Source organism: Lactuca virosa, chromosome 5 (genome assembly GCF_052849685.1).
Source record: "Lactuca virosa cultivar CGN04683 chromosome 5, Lactuca_virosa_CGN04683_v6, whole genome shotgun sequence".
Lineage (NCBI taxonomy): Eukaryota > Viridiplantae > Streptophyta > Magnoliopsida > Asterales > Asteraceae > Lactuca > Lactuca virosa.
The window spans coordinates 427878325-427894812 of NC_136430.1; the positions used below are offsets into that span (position 1 = coordinate 427878325).

The 16488-nt window shown below is 33.1% G+C and overlaps 1 protein-coding gene across 2 annotated transcripts; it reads left to right on the forward strand.

Moving 5' to 3' along the window:
* The first annotated feature begins 3317 nt into the window (after nucleotides 1-3317).
* Nucleotides 3318-5910, forward strand: LOC145112983 (uncharacterized). Of its 2 annotated transcripts, none has more exons than XM_079049093.1 (5): nucleotides 3318-3402; nucleotides 4067-4167; nucleotides 4250-4860; nucleotides 4971-5087; nucleotides 5158-5910. In XM_079049093.1, the coding sequence occupies exons 2-5, from the start codon at nucleotides 4071-4073 to the stop codon at nucleotides 5824-5826; spliced, it is 1494 nt and encodes a 497-aa protein (XP_078905219.1). In that variant the 5' UTR covers nucleotides 3318-3402; nucleotides 4067-4070; the 3' UTR covers nucleotides 5827-5910. The 2 variants fall into 2 exon arrangements, with proteins under 2 accessions (XP_078905219.1, XP_078905220.1); XM_079049094.1 differs by having other exon boundaries at nucleotides 3385-3402; nucleotides 4043-4167.
* The last annotated feature ends 10578 nt before the right edge of the window (nucleotides 5911-16488 follow it).

Consider the following 16488-nt stretch of genomic DNA (forward strand, 5'->3'; position numbering starts at 1 on the left):
TTGTGATTCTAAGCTCAAGAGAAGAAGATTCAAGCTACTATTGGAAGAGGTAAACATCTAGATCTGATGTTATATGTTAATTTCGAAATTATGTTTGCTAGATTAGGGTTTGTAAGTCTTGGATTCATTGCATGTACAATATAGAAACCTAGATCCAAGCATTAGGGTTTGTATGAGCACATAGGATTGTTCTTATGTATAAAACCCATCAGGTTTGTGCCCTAGAAGCTCTAGAAGGTAAAAAGCTTCAAACTCTATGCATATATGTATAGATCTAGCCATTTTGCTTTAAAAGAACCATTTCTTGTCCTAAAAAGTCCCAAGATGGTGCATGATGTGATTTGGACAAAATGAACTGTCCTTCTAGACTCTTGAAGGAGTTTTTTTTTTGAACCGGCGAGATATCTCCACAAGTGTACCAGGCTCTAGTAATGTGGATCCAGTATCGGGCAAGCCCACACACCTCGGCCTTTCCCCTTATTCGCCACTCCAGGGAAAATCCCCCAAATGTGTTCAGCCAAGATTCGAACTCCTGACCTCACCCATTGAGACCTATAACCCAGATGCATCACTACCAGCTAAGCTGGTGATCACATGCTCTTGAAGGAGTTTTGAGTGATAAAAATGAGGTCTCAATGGCTTAATATGTCCCATGCATGGAGTAGGAAGGCCTTAATGGATTAAGACCAAGTATTAAGAACTTTCTGGACGTCCAAAGTGATAAAGTTCGTGACTTTATAGGGCCTAAACACATTTGGTCACTGGATCTGAAGTTTGGGCTTAAGTGCTTAAGCCATTAAGCATTTATTAAGATTTTGGCAAAACGCTACATATGCCCAGCGTATTGGGTCAACCACCCCGATGGTGGTCAACTTCAGAACGAGTACGCCCAGTGTACCAGGGGAGTACTCCCCGCGTGCATCCTCTGTTGGGCTTTTGACATTTGGGCTTCGAGTTTTGGGTTGTTTATGGACTAGTTGGATTTAGGCCTTTGCTGGACTTTATGAATATGATGTTTTGGGCCAAGTGTTAATAATGAATCTTGGAATTAGGCCCAATTAGGGAGAGGGGCCCAATTTGGTAAATTGGGCCAATAATGGGCTTTGCATAAGGACTTTCGAGGTTATGGACTTGGTATTGGGCCTTGGCCCAATAAAGAGAATGGACATGATGGATTGGGTGGACCCTTAGTCAAGACTATTATGTGGTGTATTGACTTGGTATTTATTATGTGATAGTTCGGGATTTCCGGTGAGACAACTATGTATGTAGACATGTTGTGTGGGTAGGGTTGAGGTTGCACTGTCTCGTGCAGTGACCAACAAACCCTAGAGTATGCCAGATATGAGCTGAGGGCCGGGAAGGCATACCAGACTCATACTGAGGACTCATTAGCATACCACATACGAGATGAGGACCAAGTGGTATACTAGACTCGTACTGAGGGCAAGTCATATATGTTTCAGTTGTAGGACTGCAGTGGAGGCAAGCCAGTTGTGAGTTGTGGGCCCGGAAGGCAAGCCAGACTCACACTATGGGCCCATAGGGGTAATCTAGTCTGTAGAGCTGTGGACCCATTGCATGATGTTATTATGTGTGCTGTTTGTTATGTTTCGGTATTTTGGGGGAACTCACTAAGCTTCGGGTTTACAGTTTCAGTTTTGGTTTTAGGTACCTCAGAGGATCGCGGGAAGGCAAAGACGTGATCGTACAGCTCCTCACATTTTATGACTATGTTTCTGGGATACTCTGATATTATACATTTTGAAAACAAGTTTTGTAATGATTAATGGTTTTGAAATGTTTTTAAAAGTTTAAATTTGGCTTGATTTTTATGGGTGTTACAATATTGATCAGGATCGACTTTGAAACAACATGCCCATATGTTTTTCTAAAGATACATAATCATAACAGTATCATAATGGGAAAATGACTCGTGAGGGTAATTACCTTTTCGTCTTGTTCACATTTAGGGAACTTTTTTTTTGTACACATTTGACCATTTAACTTGTTATATATATTCACATGTTACCATTCTCACCCGAGATAAAGATAGCAGGTGAAATGATAATATGTGAACACATTTAACAAGTTAAATGGTCAAATGTGTATATTTTTTTTGCCTAAATGTGAACATTTTTTTTACAAATTTTTTTAAGACTTTTTATAATTTCTTACAACATTTATATGATATATTTTTTTTCTTATAGGTTTTTTAATACAATGTTTTAAACTTCGCTTATAATTTTTTTTAACTTTTTTTTATACTTTCATATAATTTTCATACAAGTGCTTTTAAACCAAATATTTTCTAAATGTTTTAATTTTTTCTTACAAGTTTTTAATTTATTTTTTACATTATCATGCAATTTTTTATAACTTTCATACAATTATTTCTAAACTTTTGTTAAATACTAGTTTAAAATGTTGTATTAAAAAAATTAAAAAAGTTTATAAACTTCTAATTAAAAAGTATAAAAAAAGTTATAATAATTTTAAAATATTTAGATTATATAGACTTTTTTTGTTATTTTATTTGCTACGTAATATTTTCTTTTTATTTTTTTTAAAAGACCTTCCATATTTTTTTAAAATCAAAATAAAATATAATAGGCTATATAAAATATTTCACAAAAAACATATTTATTAATTAAAAAGTAAAATTTAGAATTGGTCAATATTTAATTAATATTTATGATAATAAATTTTTGTTAAAAATAAATCAGTAAAAAATCGATTTGTCAAATCAAAAGACTATAAATAGGATAAATAATCAATCATTACGAATACTCTAAAAATAATGTTTGGAAAAAATAATACAAACAAATATGAAAAATAAAATCGTTATTAAAAGTGAGGAAAATAATTTATCAGGATAATTAACTTTTCATTTTGTTCACATTTAGGTAATTTTTGTTTTTTTGTACACATTTAACCATTTAACTTGTTAAATGGTCAAATGTATAAAAAAAACGTTGTCTAAACTTAAACAAAACGACAAAGATGATTACTCTCCTAAGTAATTTCCCTATCATAATAAATATCCAAGAATTTAAAGGAGACCAAGAATAACATTCTAAAAATAGACAAATACCTAAAGATATTATAGGACTTCAAAACGACATACTCGATATGTCACAAAAACGTGGCGATTCTAAGAGTTATTTTGTTAAATTCCGAAAAATAATGATTTAGGAGACACTTTCATTCTCATCCTTTGTTCGTTTTATGAACAACTCTTAAAAAGTAAATTAAAAGTCGAGTACTATTAGTGGGCAACAAGCCCAATGCTAAGCCCAGAAGGCGAAAAGCCCATATCTGGAAACGTTCTTCAAATTACAAAATACAGTGTTATGGATCCTTGCTTCGATTTCAGTTTTCCCGATTTCGTCGCGACTAGAGGTAATTTCTCCCATATCTTTCTAATTTCTGATTGGTATTTGATTAATCAAATCAAATGTTGCAGCTGGATGATTGTCAATGTATTCAAGTTCTGTGTTTTTGCTCGAATCAATTGTGCTAGAGATGTTTAGTTAGGGCTAGGGTTTGCGCTTGTCGTTGGATATCAATTGTAATGTTATTTACTGGGTATTGATTTGTTCACGTCCGCTTCGCGTTCAGTGATCAGCTTCGGGAAAACAACTCTTCCGATGAATCAATGTGTTTTAAGTAGTGCGAAATTCTATATCTTCAGTTGGACTCTTTATGCGTTTATCGGTTTTTGTGCTAAATAATATATGTATTCTAATTTTTAATTATCGCTTCTAGTTTTGCTCGGATGCTGATTCAGTATCCAAAATTATGTTCTTCAGTGTATCGCTTCTTAGCTTTTAAGGTTTAGTTGGCAGAGCCGCCGATTGAAAGCCATGGGCTTTTCATCTAAAGATAAATTAGGGGGCACACTACAAACCCTTGATTTATTTGGTTTCTGTTCATAAAGATTGTCTTTTATGTTATTAGACGTTGCATGCTTTTGTTTCTTCATACTTATGATCATTTTCGGTGGTTTCTTTGATGGCTAGCACTAATTAAACATACGTAGTTTTACAAAGTGGCATTTCTACAGGAAAATGGTTGACACAAAAGAAAAAGTTGAAAACCCAAAATCAAACATAACTCCTGAAAAGGGTGTAGATCAATCAGTTATTCCACCATCGTCTATAATAAGTAGGTTAATCTCTCCCTCTTGACTTTACCAAGCTGCCAAGAATGAACTTTGAAAGAATTGTTTTTGCCTCTTGAATTACAGTCAATATGGAAGATAACAATGAAGAGGACGAAGAAGAGTATGAGGAGGAAGAAGAAGATGAAGAGGAGGTAGAATATGAAGAAGAAGACGATGAATCAGAAGAAGAAGACGATGAATCAGAAGAAGAAGAAAAAGAAGAAGAAGAAGAAGAAGAAGAAGAAGAAGAAAAGGTGAAGAAAGAAGAAACAAACAATGAAAATGCTGTGAAAGAAGATGAGAAGAAAGATAAAGAAGTAAAAAAAAGTGAGGAATTAGGTGAGAATTCAAAGAGTAAAGAAAAGAGGGCTAGATCTAGGGACAAGAGCACAAAGAAGAGTGTTGTGAATGGAGATAATAAATCAGAATCATCAAGCAGAAAGAAAGGTTCAAAGAGGGTTGAAAGCATGGGGATGGTGTTCATGTGTAGTTCAAAAACAAAAACTGACTGTTTTCGCTACAAGATTCTTGGACTTCCTGCAAATAAACAAGATCAAGTAGCAAAGATTTATAAAGGAATGAGATTGTTTCTGTTTGATGTTGATCTCAGATTAATGTATGGAATCTTCAAAGCTGCTGGACCCGGTGGTTATAACATTGAACCAAAAGCTTTCAAATCAGAGTTCCCATCTCAAGTTAGTAGTAGTAGTATTCAACCATTCATTCATTTTTCATTTTTCAAGTTTCTCTTTACTTTGATTATAACTACTGATTAATGATATCTTTTATAATTGAATAAAATCAGGTTCGATTTAGTGTGCTTGATGATTGTTTGCCAGTAGCAGAAGAGAAATTTAAGGATGTCCTTAAAGAAAACTACTACACACGGAGTAAATTTGAAGGCCTCTTGAAAGCCGATCAGGTTCCTTTTTCTGTTTTATATAAATATACATTTCAAGAAATATTTATAAATTACGAATTAAATTTCACAGGTGAAGAAGCTGTGTAAGCTATTTGCGGTTACATCAAAAGGGCAAAATCGTCCTAAATCCGGTTTAAAATCCCGTGGAAGAACACGAGCGATTGAAAATCGTCGAGTTAGATCATCCGATGAAAGACGTATAAGAAACAGGGAAGATGAATCCCGAGACCGGAAAAAACGTAAAATACGCTCTCGAGAGGAAGAAAGATGTTTTCGCCCTCGGTCCCGGTCTCGTTCCCGTTCCCGCTCTCCACCGCGTAGAGAAAAAAGACGGTACAACGACTATGAACGACCGCCCGTTTTGTACGAGCGTGCCGCCCCAGTGGCCGTCAGATACCTGCCGCCACCGCCACTTCCGGTGGTGTCTCCGGCGAGGTCATACCCCTATGACAGACCACCGCCCTATGACCACCGCGCTTACCATGATGAGATGCGGGCCCGGGACTGGGACCGGGACAGGGAGCGGGACCCGTATTATGTGTTTAGTAGAGAGGGTCCTCCTAATGTGTATGCTTTACCACCAGAGTACCATATTGTAAGCAGAGAGTACCACCATCCTCCACCTGCAGTGCAACCACCACCACCGGAGTATCGGTTTTCTGATCGTGTCTCTGATTACCGTGATGTGGGGCCACCACCACCGGAGTATCGTTCTCATCGGACACATTACAGATATTAGAGTTTTATTATGTGAAATGTAAGGCAACATATTGTAATGTTTAGCTTTTGGATTTGGTTATGGCGATGGAGGTTTAGTTTCTAACTTAAAGTAATTAAAAACTACTAGTATCCTTTTTCGTTATTCTTGCGTTCTCATCGGACACATTAGATGATATTTGATTTAATTTTTTGTGTTGCAAAATGATTTTCTGGGTTTTAATCAAAAGTACGATGAAGAATAATCTTACAATTGTTGGAAAATTCAAGTGTTATTTCCATAAAAGATCTTATATTTTGACTTTTATTCTTTTTAGACAGAAAACTTTTTTCTTTTCCAAAAGACTTAATTTTTACCAACGTTCTAAATAACGTGAGGCGTGGCTTAGCGGCAAGGTAAAAGTTAAGACATGACAAGCCTTGGCGAGCCATGACGTTTTTTAAGGCGTGACTATTTTATATATATTAAAAAAGATAAATCATATAATTATTGATTTTTATCAAGTATATCAAGTTTTTAGAAGTGTTATATTAGTATTTAATATAAAAAGTTAACAAAAACTCAATTATTTTAGGGCCGATAAAAAAAATCGAAAAAAAAAACAAAAAAAAAAACTCGCGCCTTGAAAAAAACTCGCGCCATATCGCGATAAGGCGCGCATTGACACGTTATTTGAGCGTCACACTTAACAAACCCGCCTTAGACGTTTTCGTAACGGCTACACCACGCCTCGCGCCATGGCACGCCTTGAGGCGCGCCATGGCGCGTTTTTTAGAACCATGATTTTTACCTGGTACTTGTTATTTCATACTATAGTAGGTCACCAACAGGTAAATTAGGTATTTTTTTTTTTGTTTTTTCATAAAAGACCCTATATTTTATAGTTATTTTTTCATTTTAGACCTAAAATGTTTTTTTTCAAAATAAACTCAATTTTAAAATTGGTTATAATTTTCGAAACCAAATATATAAGGTACTTCTTGACTATATCGAAAAAGAAAGTATACATGTATAAACTAAAAAATGTTATCTAATCTGTATACAAAATAAATCTTTTTAGTTTGTCTATTATACTTATTTCATGAGTTTAGACATATTTCCCTCTCTCACTTTTCTATATTATTTTTTTGGTAGAATTTTTTAATCAATTTTTTTAGAAGAGTTAACAAACGCAGTCACTATCATACTCCTAAACCAAAGCCATAGAATATTTTGTAGCATTAGCCCATTATTGAATAATATGTTATAATTATATCAAATACATACATAAAAATATTAATCCTAAACATTCGTAATAGTTTTGTTTAGATATATCAGATTCAAGTTTAAGACATTTTTAAAAAATGTTAACATCACATATAAATACATAAAACTATATTATGGGAATGAAACCATTTGAGCATAAATCATTGTCTATTATTTAAACTAAAAGAATATAATTATGTTTTTTATGCTTTGATGAAATTAAAGCTACATGAACTTGGTGTAGTAAAGAAATAGCTTTGACAACTGCTTTTTTTTTTTTTTTTTTTTAAATATACGTGGACAAAGAATTGTCCAATCATAAATAAATGTAGGCATAATAATTACATTGTTTAAATCGATGTCTATGTTTAAACTAAAAGGATATAATCATATTTTTTATACAACTAGTCTTGAAATAAAAAAACATTTTAGGTCTAAATTGAAAAAAAGTACAAAATATAGGGTCTTTTATGAAATAAAAATACTTAATTTCTTTTTTGGTGACCTGTTAGGGTCTAAAATAACAAATAACAGGTAAAAGTTGGGTCTTTTTCGGAAAAGAAAAAAGTTTTAGGTCTAAAAAGAAAAAAAGTCAAAATATAAGGTATTTTATGGAAATAACCCAAAATTCAAAGCATTTGAATCATTTTTTATGATTTTTTAATTAGATAGGCGTATTGCATTTATGTATGAAGCTTCGTTTTGGCATGCTTGATTGTACACCTCCAAATATCTGGTAATTATTTGTCGATGGACATTGTGGAAGCAAACCAAGATGTGTTCAATCTTAAGTAATACATTTTGTATATGTATTCAATAAGGCCATCCAGAATACCGAGGATGAAGGGTCTCGTGGTCTAGCTGGCCACGAATCATGACCGTGCACACTATCCCGGTGCCTCGTCCTAGGTCGTGATCGTGGTGATTCGTGTTGCCTAAAACGAGCGAGAACGACCAATAAGCAGCTTTCTTCTCTTTGTAGATGTTCAACGGTCCAAAATTTGAAGATATATATATTTTTAATATATAAACGTTACCTATATAAACATAACATTTAACTTTTACATTCAAACCATTCATCTCTTTATAATCTCTTAAAAAACATATTTATGGTTTGTTTAAGAATTTCGATTTGGATGACGACGGATAATTCATCTCGATGTTCTTTAATATTGTGCAACACATACACGATAAAAAAAGTTCAGATGTTTTGCATTCAAGAGCGGTTGTCAATCGAAATCGCCAAGCCGCATATAACTTATTAGTATGTGATTACTTTGTCGATAATTGCCTTTATAATAATGACTCGTTCGAACATCGTTTCCGTCTAAATAAGGTTATATTTTTACGTATTAGTAATGTCGTAGAGGCCCATTATGATTATTTTAAATAAAAACCCGATGCTAGAGGAAGAATGGGTTTTAGTAGTATACAAAAATGTGCGGCTACGCTTAGATATTTGGGATACGGTATAGTCTTTGATGCATCCGACGAGTACTTGAAAGTATCCAAGAAGACCTCAATTGATTGTGTGGATTGGTTTTGCGCATGTGTGTATGAGGTTTATCACAAAGAATATTTACGTAAACCTACTCCACGTGATATTGAGAGATTATATTTGGCTCATGAAGAGAGACATGGATTTCCGAGAATGCTTGGTAGTCTTAAATGTACGCATGCAGCATGGGCAGGGCCGGTCCAGAGGGTGGGCAACCCGGACGGCCGCCCAGGACCCACGTCTCCGGAGGGCCCAAAATTTTTGGGCTATGTAGTGTATATATATATAAAAAAAATTATTATCTAAATGATTTTTAAGGCCTAAAGTTTGTTCAAACTCAAAGTAGCTCAAAAGATAAACAATTTGGATTGTTTGTTATTGCTAATTGAACCAGTCTATAGTGAAGAATAAATAAAATCTTTTTGAATCTTTATTATATTTGTCTTTGAGGGGCCTTTTTTTTCTATTCGTCCCGGGACCTATATACGTTTGGACCGGCCCTGAGCATGGGAAATATGTCCAAATGCATGACGCGATCAATTTAATCGAGGTGATATAGGTGAGCCAAGTACAATACTAGAAGTTATTGCATCTCAGGATTTATGGTTATGACATTTGTTCTTTGGAGTTGTGGGGTCCAACAACGACATTAATGTTCTTGGCCAGTCTCATATTTTCAATAATATTTAGACCGGCAAAGCACCTGATATGTCGTGCATGGTGAACGAACATTCGTACAAATATGGTTACTACATTTGTGATGAGATATAACATGATTATTCTACATTTATGAAGGCATACTCGGTTAAAATTAGACAAAATTGTTCACAAAAAGACAGGAATCAACGAAAAAGGATATCGAGAGAGCATTTGGAGTCCTCAAACAAACATGACATGTACGTGAAATATGATACACGACTTTGGGATAAGGATAAAATTAAACGAATGGTAAATGTATGTATTATAATGCATAATATGATTATTGAAAATGAAGGTAGAACGATTTGCACATGTGATCCGAACGACGTATTTATCCTGAAAGAGTTTGTATCCGAAACGACTGAATATTTATCACGAGTTGTGGACATTCCTAACAGTGAAACGTGTTTCAATCTTCAAGAAGATGTCGCGGAGCATTTGTAGCAACGAAACATGAACAAAAATTAGTTTTTTTTAAATGTTTTGAATGTTAAGTAGTGTAGTTTTTAAATTAATGTAATGTTTTTTATTGAATGAAAACCTAATTAAAAAAATCTATGTTTTTATTGTATTTTTGAATTAAAAAAATGATGTAGAATGGAGTGTTTAGTGGTAAGTATCTCATACTTCTAGTGATTGGATGTGACATCCACTACTATAATGGTTAGTTGTAGATATTAGAGAGGTGGGTGTGGGCAACGCCCACACGAGTTACTAGGCTAAAAAACAAAAAAACGTCGTTACCAAATGTGATGGTGGTAACGGTAAGTCACGCGAAAGCCTTTAACATGTAATAACGGGAGCGAGGGGCGGTGTTCATTGGCGTTATCACGTGTTATGAGGCACAATAACGGGAGTGGGCGTTGCCCACTCCGAGTAGTCTTATGGATAACCTAATGTGTGAATATGTGGTGCCACGGCTCCATCTCCGCCTCCACCTAGAGCCTAGACAAAACTCATAGTCCGGTATGTAGGACACTAGTAGCCTATTTTGTTGTTTATTTATGTAAGACAAAAATAAATAAAAGGTTCTTATAGTATTTCATATATTTTTTATTTTTTTTGTTGTTCTAATTTTTGTAATGACAAATTTTTAGTTTTATTTTGTTACAAATTTAATCTAAACTATTATCTTTATCCTTATTTTAATTTTTTATTAGTTTTTATTAATATTTTTGATCTATATTAGAAAAGATAAATAAATTAAATGCCCTACCATCCCATCCCCAATAAAACCTTACACCCGTGTTACTGTGTTGTCACCTCCTCATCGCCTTCATCTTTATCGACACCTTTTTCCTGGCCTCTAAACTCATCGAGAAACACCACGATTGCATGTTGCCAAACCACCACTCTAGTCATCTCTTTCCTCTTTCCGGTAAGCATGTGAAGGGAAAATCACCGTTGAGAGATCGACCTCCCTTCATTGCAATTGATTTGGAGTCATCTAGCGGTTAATGATGAAGGAAATCAATCACATGGTTTCTTCTTGGTTCTCCCATTTAGAAGTTAGGTTGATACAAACATGGGAAATCCTATGGGTCTAATGTTAGATATTTTCATAACCAAAACATAAACGCGGAAGCATAAACATTGAATCTTTAATCTCGAATCTGATTAAAAGAAAACTTAAACATTAAAGAACGATTACATACCCGATTTCATTATAATCTTCGGATCTGAAGAACTAGGGTTGGATTTTCCAGTTGATCTCAAGAGCTCTCTCTAAAATCCCTCAGCAAACCCTAAACGAATTTACATGTGTATTTTCGTGTGCATCGATCTCCTCCTCATCACATGTATTTATAGATGGAGATAAACCCTAATGTGAGAGATGGAAGGAATCTTGAGGATCTTGAGTCAAGCCGGGAACTCAACCCACAAGGTAAGTAAATATTCTATAAATCGGTCCATCAACAATTTATACTCTTACCATAATAACTGGATTTAATGATAACATTACATATATATATGATGTGGTCCCATAATTATCTAACAATCTCCCACCGGACCACGAATATATAAATGTACGTATAACTGTATAAGCGCTTTAATGAATGTTATCATAATATTGGTACCCTTAAACAATCTCGTCCACTAATCATAATAGTATAGGATCAAAGCGGTCTTCGTTACAATTTATGTAACTAAACCTATCAATGGTCACATATACATATATAACTAACGACATAGATTAAACATGATGTGTGGTTTTGAAATCTAAATAGATTTCCAACGAGTTCCTTTTTAGATTGAAGTGAGATCAAACTTCAAATAAGTGCAACTAATAATGGAGTTAACCGAATTCTTAATTCTGTACTGAAAAACATACTTGTTCTTAAACAAGACATAAAGCACCATAAAAACTCCCACTAAAACCAAATATCACACCAACGTGTGTAGTATGCTCATGAAAGACCTAGGGAGGTAATCCCTTTATGAGCGGATCCGCTTTCATGGATTTTGTTCATATGTGCTATATATAATTCCATTTTGCACTATTGTGTGAACAGAAGAAAACTTTATGTCAATATGATTTGACTTAATAGAACTTCTGTTGTTGGAATATAACATTGCTGACTTATTATCAAAACTTTAGTGGTCTTTCAATACCAATAATGTGTAGCCTCGTGACAAATTTCTGCAACCATATTCTATGCTACAAATTATTCTGCCATTATGGAAAAAGCTACCGAAGTCTATTCCATGAAATGACTCATCATGCTAATATATATAAAAGTATCCTGATATGGATCAGTAACTATTTTGGCATCTAATAAAATCATATTCTTAACAAAAATGATCTCTAAAACATATGAATTTCTTATAGTTGACCATATAGCCTTTTGTTATATATAGATATCTCAAAATCCATTTGGTTGCTTTCTTATGATCTAAACTTGAATTTCGTAGATATCTGCCCAAAACCAGAAAGATAAATTTACTCCCACTTAATCTGTGATACACAAAATCATCTACTGTATTTACCTCAAAACCAAAAGAGATAATAAGTTGATGAAAAATGTGGTACCACACATAGGATATCCAAAGTTGAGGTTGTTGAGTTTGTGTATTCTGAGTAGGAGATTGAATAACATTGTCGATTACTGATTCATAATCTGCATACTATCGAAAGCAATAATAGGAATCAAGATTGATTTTTCCTTAAGGACAATGTTTTAACCTTGTTTCTCCCCCAAACTCAACATCCTCAAAGAATGTTGCTCTATCCAAAATGCAAGGTCAATATCCATGCAATTGAGAACTAACATAATGCCCTCATTCTATTCCTTAAAATTAATTTCATTGAGTACATAAATCATAAATGTGATCAATGTTAGAAGATATAATACCATAATTCAAACATAAGCAAATCTATTTTTTATGCTCATTAATCCATAAATTGTAATCAATAAACTCAATTTATGACATCTTTACAAGGTATCAACACACCATTAATATCAAGTCTTTGGACAGTAATACTAACTTGCAAGAGATATCCTTGTTTTAGAGATAAACATTGACAATAAATCATGTCAATTAACAAACCCCTATTTGGATTGACTTATTAATCACATGGAACAAAAAAAAATCACCATATATATGTTTATTCGGCAAAATATCAGTCTACCTTTGGGTTGGCTAATATCCGCATTAATAAACACATAAACTATGAATTTTGATAATAAGAATTGACAATATATCATATCAATTAATAAGCCCCTCTTTGGATTTACTTATTAATGACATGTAACCTAAAAATTGTCGCATATTTATCATTAAACATGTATTTATCCAGCCAAATATTAACCTACCTTTGGGTCGATTAATATCCGTATTAATAAACACATAAACCATAATATTTAGATTCTTAGAAAATTAATATTTACAAAAAAAGGGGATCACTTTGGCCATATATAATGTCACTAAATTTTCCTAAGAAAATAAATAATAGCATAATCGAATTTATTGATAACCATAAATAAAAGACAACCATACATGAAATGGTGTCAAATTGATATATAACAAATGATGTTATCTAATAATTTCCTTAAATGCCCCCACAATATTTTAGGCCAATTAGATTATGAAGATAATGACGTCAACATATTTGTGTTCAGAAAAGACAACAACAATAAAATAAAATCAAAATCTATCATAATAATATTCCCATATAATCGTATTTGCTAAAAATTGATCATTATGAAATCCTCTTGATATATACAATGATAAAAAAAAAATAAAAAAATAAAAAAAATAAAAAAAATAAAAAAAGGATTCCATACCTTATTCAAATTTCACAACTAAATAAAATAATTATACTTGTACATACGGTGTCATTATTGCTTAAAAAAATAAACCTTCACTATGTTCCGACAAATGTACAAACACAACTTTTAAGTACAAAATAAAAGATACGCCTATTTATTAAATTCTTATAAAGAAATTAATAAACGATGTCAGAAAATACAGACCTTACACAATTAAAATGGAACTTATATGACTTATTATATCCATATTTAATTCCTAAAATAAAAGGAATGAAGCCATACTATTAATTATTGAAAGCGTAAAAAATCATGAGGGTTTGCAAAAGTATGATAAGCATTTTTGTTAATAAATAAAAAAAGATTTATAATAATACTAAAAGCCAGAGGCATATATGACATATATGCCATGCATGCATACGAAAAACCCAAACAAAGAAAATATACGGTTGACATAACCCGTTTCTCTTGTTGACGATCAATTTACACGGATGTACTTAATTTAAAATATTCACACATATCCTAATCAACCTAAACTTAAATTTCTTATAATAGATTCGAGTAGGCTCTGATACCAATTGTTGGATATTTTCATAACCAAAACATAAAACGCGGAAGCATAAACATTAAATCTTTAATCTCGAATCTGATTAAAAGAAAACTTAAACATTAAAGAACGATTACATACCCGATTTCATTATAATCTTCGGATCTGAAGAACTAGGGTTGGGTTTTCCAGTTGATCTCAAGAGCTCTCTCTAAAATCCCTCAGCAAACCCTAAACGAATTTACATGTGTATTTTCGTGTGCATCGATCTCCTCCTCATCACATGTATTTATAGATGGAGATAAACCCTAATGTGAGAGATGGAAGGAATCTTGAGGATCTTGAGTCAAGCCGGAAACTCAACCCACAAGGTAAGTAAATATTCTATAAATCGGTCCATCAACAATTTATACTCTTACCATAATAACTGGATTTAATGATAACATTACATATATATGATGTGGTCCCATAATTATCTAACATCTAAAACGTCGGAGCAAGCACGAGAAACCATCGTTATCAGATTCGGAAATCAACGGCAACCTGGAAAATCGACTTGCACATCGTTTGAAGATCTGGGAAAACCTTGAAATTGTCTTTGATTTTACATAATGTGCCAACTAAAGATAATTTAGACAAAAGGGGAATTGAAGTTGATAGTTGTTTGTAGGTGATGTGTGAGACACACTTGGAATCTCTTGCTCATTTCCCTTTCTATTGTCTTATAGCGAGCACACTTTGGGATTAAATTGCTCGGTTGTGGAGGATAGGGTCGTCAACTTTGTCAAACTTCACGAATTTGCATGATTGGGAGAATAGGTTAAGGTGCACAACTATTCAAAGTAAGTGTTTTAACTTTTAATGTTGTGGCTTTTACGTTGATATAGACTTTATGGAAGCACCGAAATGATCACATGTTTTGTTTGGTAAAGCCAAAGAAATTGGATCTCTATGATTTCTTTTTACTCAATCGTTTTTTGGTTTTTACATGAAAGCTCAAAGCTGAACGTTAGTTGGATTACATGGCTTCAGGACCATTAACTGCAATCTTTTATGTATAGTTTTTATTTCTAGCTTTTTGCTAGTAGAAATAATGTCGTTTAAAAAAAATACTATCCATTGTGGCACTAAATGTTATGTTCTAATTTTACACTAACAAATAAATTGTAAAAACTCAATAACAACATTACAAAATTCAATAACTAACAGTGAAAATACTTGAGAAAACCATATTTTCACAAATGCCCAAATAAATGTAACATTTTTCCAAATGATATCAAAACATATGATACAAACCAAAACTTAAAAAACGCTACACAATACGTATAAAGATGCAAAAACTAATTGAAAGTTTTTTTCCGGATGTAAAATCTCAAAATATACTTGTGAAAATTAGACTTTCGCAGATAGACCTGAAATCCACCTGCGAAAATATTTATTTCTCATGTATAATGCAACTAAAAATGCCCACAAAGCCACATAAAACGTAAAAAAAAAAAGTATAATAGACGAAAATACGTACTCTATCATTTAAATTGTTTCCGTCTTGTTTCATTTTTGTTTAAAAAGAATTTATCTAAAAATACGAATAAAATGTAAAAATGAAAATTATTTACCTTGAATAGGTCGGGGCCATAACCGTTGGTGATTATAAAGAAACAAAGACAGTAGACTAAAATTACTCACACAATAACAACACGACTATTTTAAACGAGAGCTACTGCTCTATTATTATATCACTTACTTCACATTTCTCATACATCTCTCTTACATTTTTTCTTACAAACATTACGTCATTATATAGGAGCCAAAACTAAGGAAATACTTAACATATAAGTGATGGATTTTGAGGATCTTAAAGCAACATTATAGAGATAGCGGGAGCAACAATTTTAATCCTCAACAGGTCTAAAATTCGAATCTATATACAACCTATCTAAAACTTGATTATGTAAGAAAACATACCTTTTAGGGTTTGTCAAAACCCTTGTAGATCTTCAATTGATTAATGAGAGCTAAGAGTCCAACGTAAAACTCCTTTTCGTAGTCTCACCCAAGGCAATCAAATCAACAACTTCTGACAACAACCCAAGCAACGGAAACCATGAATGAGACTTATAAAATCCAAATCTGCCGAATCTGCAGGTTTCACATCGTGGCACAGAAGCCACCACGACATAACATCAAGACTTTGAGGGTTTCGGGAAAGAGGAAGTAGGACCGAATTTTTCCAGGGTTCTTGAGATTTCTCATCTTCTAATTTCGTCCATAAGGCCTCTCTATTTATAGGGAAGGATAGAAAACCCTAGAATATAATAATCTAGTCAACTAATAATTATCCATATAAACGGTAATTATCTAACTACTTAATTATCCTCTTTTATCTTCCAGAACTTCTAGATTTCATTTAATTAATTAAATACAAT

Excerpts from the sequence above, each read along its gene's own strand:
- LOC145112983 (XM_079049093.1), top strand. The coding sequence starts at position 4,071 with ATGGTTGACACAAAAGAAAAAGTTGAAAACCCAAAATCAAACATAACT. Across the intron at positions 4,168-4,249 it reads TCCACCATCGTCTATAATAA|TCAATATGGAAGATAACAAT; the intron begins GTAGGTTAATCT and ends CTTGAATTACAG. Across the intron at positions 5,088-5,157 it reads GCCTCTTGAAAGCCGATCAG|GTGAAGAAGCTGTGTAAGCT; the intron begins GTTCCTTTTTCT and ends TAAATTTCACAG.